The sequence below is a fragment of the Anoplopoma fimbria genome, chromosome 6, assembly GCF_027596085.1.
Source record: "Anoplopoma fimbria isolate UVic2021 breed Golden Eagle Sablefish chromosome 6, Afim_UVic_2022, whole genome shotgun sequence".
In the NCBI taxonomy this organism is placed as follows: domain Eukaryota; kingdom Metazoa; phylum Chordata; class Actinopteri; order Perciformes; family Anoplopomatidae; genus Anoplopoma; species Anoplopoma fimbria.
This window is the reverse complement of record NC_072454.1, coordinates 22894892-22902479: the sequence shown is the minus strand read 5'-3', so window position 1 is coordinate 22902479 and position 7588 is coordinate 22894892. Positions and strand designations below refer to the sequence as shown.

The 7588-nt window shown below is 44.1% G+C and overlaps 1 protein-coding gene across 1 annotated transcript; it reads right to left on the bottom strand.

The window, feature by feature from the left end:
* Window positions 1–6: 6 nt before the first annotated feature.
* calm2a (calmodulin 2a (phosphorylase kinase, delta)) lies at window positions 7–4310 on the bottom strand. The gene is made up of 6 exons (XM_054599607.1): window positions 4219–4310; window positions 3334–3364; window positions 1815–1958; window positions 1600–1706; window positions 1383–1518; window positions 7–1288 (listed from the first exon to the last, which is right to left on the bottom strand). Exons 1-6 carry the CDS (start codon window positions 4219–4221, stop codon window positions 1260–1262), a joined length of 450 nt encoding a protein of 149 aa, XP_054455582.1. The 5' UTR covers window positions 4222–4310; the 3' UTR covers window positions 7–1259.
* Window positions 4311–7588: the final 3278 nt, after the last annotated feature.

The window sequence follows — 7588 nt, the reverse complement described above, 5'->3', positions numbered from 1 at the left end:
CAGCGCTGAGGTCCACAATAGAGCTTTATTTTGTCATTCATCAAAATAACAAACTTAGTATCTCTGCAAGCTACTGTAACAAACTCAATAATCAGAAATTAAACAAAAAAAAAAAAAAAAAAAAAAAAAAAAAAAAACAGGTACACCTCTATTTACACCATGGTTTCTGATGTACGCTCAATCACCTGCACCTTGTGATCGGGGGCAAATGCCAAGTAAGACATGAGGCAGACAGCTTCTACGTGGTGCTGTGCTAACAGTAGCAGACAACACGTGGCCCATGCAGTCAGTAAGGGACCTGGACAGTACAAGGCTAATCCAACGTCGAGTACCATTGTGTGCACTTCAAAATAGAAGCCTTTGATCCCACTCGGTGCTTTTATTTTAATGACATTACAGATTTGATATGAGCTTATCTGAACATTAAGAGGCATTGGCTGATGCTCCTCAGTGCTTTCGGAAATTAACAGGGGACAATTTAAATTGGTAAACATTTCATATGTATTCTAAACAAGGAAAAAAAAAAAATCCTATCAAAAATCGGAGCATCCTGTCCTCAATACAAAAATGGGAATTATTACAGGGTATACAAACTCAAGGATCCATTATAACTGAGAAAACAAGACAATTTTTCAAAACCGGGTAGATTGTAATTTTTATTGGAAAACAAAAATATACAACTTGGAATGGATTATTTGAGGCATGACCAGAGGTCATAAAAAAAAAAGTAAAAGTAGTGAGTAAAACATTAAAAAGCATGGTAAGATTAGTCGTTTTCTGGTATATAGAACAGCAGATACAAAAAGAGTTTGTACGAGTACCTAGGAGATACACCCGTGTCATTTTTTTGCAGTAGTGCAATGCTGAGAGATTTCCATATATACTTTGTCCATAGTCCATGCAGAGTTTAAACTCCTCTACATTGTTTCCATGCCAACAGTGTTGCCAAGTGACAACCAGCTGACAGGTTTCCAATGTCGCCATGCGTGGAGGGGCCCCGAGCACACAAGACGGGAAGATTCGAAGTTCTCCGGCTCCCAGGGGCCTCCACAGGCATCTGGTTGTATGACCATTCCGTCACTCCAAAACACCATGACAGCAAAAGAAAGGGACATGGGACAAGAGCCTATGCAGTTTACATGCAGTTCCTTTGGACAGCAGAGGGGGCAGGGACGAAGGGGGGGCTATTAAGATTTTACAGATAAATTACACAAAGAAAAAAAGGCAAATTATTTATATACGAAATCTGTACAAGGCCTTCACTTCGCCGTCATCATTTGTACGAACTCTGCAGGGGAGAGAAAAGAAAATGTTGCGATTCAGTATTCGACAAGGGACCCGAACCAACTCAAAATATGAAGCAATCACACATCAACACCAACCTTCATAGTTGACCTGTCCATCTCCGTCAATGTCTGCTTCTCTGATCATCTCGTCCACTTCCTCATCAGTCAGCTTCTCTCCGAGGTTTGTCATCACATGGCGCAGCTCAGCAGCACTGATGTATCCATTGCCATCCTGAAAACGACAGTGTACACACATTAAAAACTGCTGCCCGTTTTGCATAGACGTGCGCGTGGGAGTGCAGACCGTGTTTACCTTGTCAAAGACACGGAATGCTTCTCTGATCTCCTCCTCGCTGTCTGTGTCCTTCATCTTCCTGGCCATCATAGTCAGGAACTCGGGGAAGTCTATCGTTCCATTTCCTGTAGTCATAAAATAAATAAACATTGATGAGGGATTTCCATCTATACAAGCAACAGTATGTGTGTGGTTTTTTTTTAATAAATAAAATAGCAGATATGCATTCTCACCATCAGCATCCACTTCATTGATCATGTCCTGCAGCTCTGCCTCTGTGGGGTTCTGGCCCAGAGAGCGCATGACTGTGCCCAGCTCTTTGGTGGTGATGGTGCCATCGCCATCCTTGTCAAAGAGCGAAAATGCCTCCTTGAACTCTGATTAGAAAAAAAAAAAAAAAAAAAGTAGAGGGGCTTCTTCAGTAAGTCAGAAGTGTTGCACCTATAGCTAGATCTACAGACGGGCAATATGGTGGCTTTAATATAAAAAAATAAAAAAAAAACACTGCAAAAGGCTGAATCTATGACAACATGCATAGATTTAAAAGCCATGTAAACTTGTATTTTCTTTAAGTGTGCAAGTCACATTGACCCAAACCACAAATTGGCTCAAGATCTAAAAGGTCATTACATCACTTTTGTTTCAGTTATAAACTAGCTACAGCCCGTCTGTTTTGAGTTCCAACTGCAGTCGTTTCTGGCTAAACAAGGGCAGCGACCATAAAACTAGTCAAGCTACATCAGCAGCAAATTACATCCTGTGTGGTTTGGTGGAGCCGTGAGGGACGAGCAACGATGACACTCATCAAGAGTGATGAGGCCAATGGGGAATGTGTCGAGTCATGCGGCAGCTCATCAGTATCGTAAAAATACAACCTGCCCTACCACTTGGCAGGTCAAACACACAGGGCAACACCCTTTTAGTTGTGAGGAAAATGCCTGCCGCCTGCAGCAACTGCAGGAAATGTCAGGGGTGGAGGCTCCTAAAGCCTCTGATACGGGCCATGAAAACACCACATTACTGCAGTTGCTCACTGCGCTTTAAATTACTGTACATTTTCTAAAAGTCAAAAGAACATGTTCATGTAATGCCATTTGTACAAACTGACAATCTAAACACTGGCACACATCAGCAAAACAGTAAGCAACTAATAGCGGAGGCCGTGTAATACAGCAAGAGTATGATCAGCACATTGTGAAACCTGAGATCTAAGCCGATTCAAGTAAACGGAAGCTGGAAGATATAATCAGGGAACCCGCTACAACTGTGCCACATTTTATACATGCACTGCATACATTACAGCACATACTGGCTGCAGTGCCTCAACACTCTTCCTGCATGATTTAGATTACAGCATCTAGGTTTCATCTTAGAGCAGTATCATAAGTCTGAAATGCAATCATTCTTGTATCATTCCATCTATTGAGAACACACCCAGGGCAAAGGACACACCATGAACAGCACGTTTAAAAAAAAGGTGTCTGCCAACAGCTCACCAGAATACACAGTCCTTCCAGATTACATCATATATTGCATAGCAACCATGAAAATGCAAAGTTTTCCATAAGAGAGTCCTTCTGCACTCCAGAGCCAGCAAGCAACAGCCGTTTCATTCATTCCTGTTTTATGACCAGCAGGCCTCCCTGTGGAACGCCTTAAAAGGGTAAAGTATAAATCCACTGCAGGGGATGCAAGGATCCATAACGCAGGCCACTCTGCGGGATATGAGGGAAAGATGCAGTGATGTCTTACCAGCAATCTGCTCTTCTGTAAGCTGATCAGCCTGTAAAATAGAAGATAGGGCAGAAATAAAACATCAAGAATTGGCTTTTTCCGTCTCACATCAATCTGGCCTCGAAGTTAGGGCCGCCCACTCACTTAAACACGTTACAGACACATTTAATACTCTTATTATTGGATTATCTGGAGGGTACAACAGATGTAACACTGCGACCAACATAAACACAAAATGAGGAGTTTATCTCGAACTTTTGACACTTTCGTTTCTTCACTTGGGAGACCACAGAAATGGCGGAGAGGAAAAAAAAAAAAAAAATTGTAAGGCGTGTCGTTCAAACGTTAATCTACCAACATCTTGACTGTCATGACGCCAATTTAACCATAGAAAATGGACGACCCATAATTTGGCGGTAAATGTTAGCTAGGACGCGCCAAAGCGAGCTAGCTCCCCGCATGTGTACCGGCGCACAGCTACACACAGACACCGAGCAGGGACGACTAATGCGGGGGTCGTCACCAGCGAGGTGTCGGTCGGTAAATAAGCCCCGTAACGGAGTCAATCAGGGGGAGACATGTCCGGGTAAACGTCCGGACGCCATCGTGAGCTAGAGGCGCCGATGTTAACGAGGGAGAATGCGGATGGACCGGAGGAAGAGGACGGGTTAAAGTAGCTCAACACCGCTGCCCTGCTCCGGTGTGTGGGTTTAACTTACTAACACTATACGTCTGCAGACTGACGCATCCTTAGCCCGCGTCTAGCTAGCTAGCACTACCTAGCCACTGCGGTACTTCAGTTTTTAGTCACATTTATTTCGCATTTAAAAATAAAAAAACAACAGCCACGGGACTGTCGACTACTTCAAGACTTGGAGGGTAAAAAACAATCTTTTTTCTTACCATTTCGATGTAGATGAAGCGGCTGGTTCACGAGAAAATCCGTAACAAACCAAAGGCGACACGAAGCCTGCGCTGACTGACGGTCTCTATAACACAGTGAGGACGAGGCGGCAGGACTCGCCTTTAACGGCTGTCCTAAACTCCGCCTCTTTTCAATATCACTCCGCCGACTTCCCCTTTCCTCAGTTATCAAATTAATCAAAACCGCTTTTGAATAAAGTAATAGCAACGCAAGAAAATCAAAAAACACGTGCAATACCCATTTGTAGCTGCTGCGAATGTGCTGAAGTCGATATGATAATTTCCATTGTGTATTGCTGGGGGTCTATATAGCGGAGTATGAATACTTTCTGCTAGTCTGTGATGGGGCACAAGACGTAGCTGAAAGAAATCGCGCTCTCTGATTGGTGTGTTTGTACCTGCAATGCGTCACTCCCATGGTCTGCGCTGCCGCTGCATCTTGTCCATAGACATCCCAGTCAGTGCCACAGGCATCGCAGACAAGCTTGTTGCACAGTGTGTATACATATGGGCATCATCTTTAGGGAGACCCAGTAAGCTAGTTTTGATAAGTTATTAGCTACAAGGAGCATAGTTTGCGACTTATAACTGCAATACTACCGACCCAGCTTGTGCATACATGTTTCTGCATTTCCTGTTGCTGCAGGTTTCTCACATTTCTTGTGTTTTTCATTAGCATATTTATACCCATGCTTTCTTTTTATTATTTTTTTTTTGGTTACAAGGTTACCACTGATTTATACAGTTCAGTGTGGCTCTTGACTTTCCTTCCAAGTCTTCATCACTTTAAACGTTATGCATAATGAGATGCATTGTCAGGGCTGAAGTTCTTGAGCGTAATAGTTTGTCATAGTGAGCAGTCTGTGCATGTGTTGACTGTATGCAATGTATGCTGAGATGTGTGATATGCGACTGGGTCCGTAGTGCGCTTTGCTGTCAGGTGACTGTGGATTTTTGGGTCTAATTGTGCTGCCGCTGATGTGGATGGGAGTATCTGATGGCCTGATTGCTTATGCCTGACTGATCTCCCAGTGACCAACTGTCTCTAGCCCCCGATCCCATGGGAGATGCTGAGGGGGTGGAGGAGGGCGGACAGGGATGCTCAAGAGAATGTACTAGAATGTCCGTGCCCTGAAAGACATCCAACCTTTCCTCCCAAATTCAACTGCCTTTCTTATTATTAGACGCCGATGTCACTCTGTTGAGTAGAGATCCGGGGATTGTGAGAAGCTCCACATCTCACACGTAGATGTTTGGACATGAAGATCCAAAGTGGTTCCCACTTCCATCTGGGCTGTTTGCAGAGGTGACGCTGCCTGTAACCATGTGATCTGCTGAGCAGCTTTAGAATCAGCCAGGCCTTTTTTTCTTTCTTCCCCCAACCTAATCTGAAGCACATTGGATTCTTTTCATGTAAATCTGTTTTTCTGCTACAGGGGTTTTTGTCTCTGCGTAGATTATGTAATGACAAAGGTGGCGGCACAAAGGCCTGTCACAAGTAACCCGATAAGTTGGAGCATGTGTCAACGACAGGCATGTTGAGGTGTGTTTATCCGCCTTTTTGCCTCTCTGAGAATACTTGGCAAACACTGTAAGACGTAGTCGCCATGAACATGTAACCACATTTCTTCTTGTATTTTAAATTGTTTTAGACGTGTTCATAGAACCTGCGGGGAATATTGCTCCAAGAAAACGGTTGTTATGAGACAATGGTTTACTGTCGGGCCGTAAATGCTTCTAAATCAGAGTACCCTTCTACTTCTGCCCTCCAACAAATTTGCACAATCAGCTGTTTGGTTGGTTGATGACTTGCCCTTCTGCGATCCCGAAGGTCTCACAGGACTTGCTCCAGGTCAAAGGTGATTTTAGGTTGGAGGTTAATATGGACAGGGAATATGGTAGCCCAGGAGACGTGACTTAATGGTCTATAAAAACCTGAAACCAAACTCCATGACGTTAGACTCAACGTGGAGCACAGTACAGTATGTGTTACAGTGTTTGTTGGATTTTTGCATTATGGATGTCAGGTGTTATGTTCACTAATTATATTTTTTTTACTCAGACTAATCTACTGTATGTGTGTGCACGCATATGCGCTCACCTTTTCTTTATCAGCTCTGTGAATGTCTAACTGCCTCACATAATGAGTCCTTATCGGACAAACAGCCCAACCCCAGAGCGTTCTTTATAATAAAGGCAGCTTACATTTCTGTACCGGGGGGTCAAAGGTCACTGTAGTTCAGCAGAGGCGATGCTGAAGTCACCTCTCCGTCTTCATTAACGTCGCTTCTAAATGGCCTGTAACATCACTCCACACTGATGGCAGTTAGCATTGTTCCCTTTCGCGTAAAAACAAACAAACCCTACCATGTGGGTCAGGTCGATTTTTTTTTTTTTTTTGGCAGTTTGGGGGGGGCAGGTTGGCACAACGGTACGTGAGACCAAACAGTATGTGTGCTGGTACCGTGCAGTGTTACGTTACCGCACAATAGTGCTCTACAAATAAAGCCGCTTCCAGAAAAAAAAAAGGAAAGCTTAAGGAAAAGGCTAATTTGTGTTGCCTAAGTGGTGGCTTGGGAGGGTTTTTTTAAAGGGATGGGGCACCAGCGACAAATATGAGACGATGTTTACCCGTGTAACTGAAAGACGCGGAGGCCATCACTAATGAATGAGGGTTTTGTAATGCACCTGCTGGTCCCCTGCCAAGGGAGTGGATCACCTTTCATGGGAGAGGACTGCGGGGTTTGTTTGTGCGTCGTGGACGTCGAGGCCAGGTGTGTGAGTGAAAAGGAGGCCTGCATGCGTTTGCTTTCTTGTGTGTGAGATTAGCCTCACGTGCCTCTGTGCTAATGCGTCCGTATATTCTGCACTAATGGTAAATACGACAGGGGGAAGGGGTGTTCATGTGCGTACATGTATTTTTTATGACTTAAGGGCCGCATCTGACCAGCCTCTAAGAAGAATTCCCGATTAATGCTTCCCAGCATGCACAGGCCAAAGGTGGATGGCCTCCTGCAAACCACTCCTAGTGAGCGTGAATGCTTTTTTTTTTTTTTTTTTTTTTTACAGCTGTGCGATAAGGGCAGGCTAGCCAATCCCATTCTGGCCTACCTGTGACTGAGAAAATGACATGTTTCGCCAAAATTACATCATGAGGCAGAAATGATTAATGGCCTCAAATCGGATAAGAGGATTTGGTCGGGGCCCCAGCTATTCCCAGCCTATTTTCAATCATGTCGTGATGAAATGGATATAGCGTTAAGCATGCACTTTAGTTTGACGTGTTTCTGTTCACGTCCATCGGTACCAGATCACCAAGCATCTCCCAAAAAAACCTGCACGCCACTTG

Bases quoted from the DNA above. Each gene is read 5' to 3' on its own strand.
- calm2a (XM_054599607.1), bottom strand. The intron at 1,707-1,814 runs GTGAGAATGCAT...TTATGACTACAG, and splicing joins CAATGAAGTGGATGCTGATG to GAAATGGAACGATAGACTTC. The intron at 1,289-1,382 runs GTTGGTGTTGAT...TCTCCCCTGCAG, and splicing joins TGGACAGGTCAACTATGAAG to AGTTCGTACAAATGATGACG.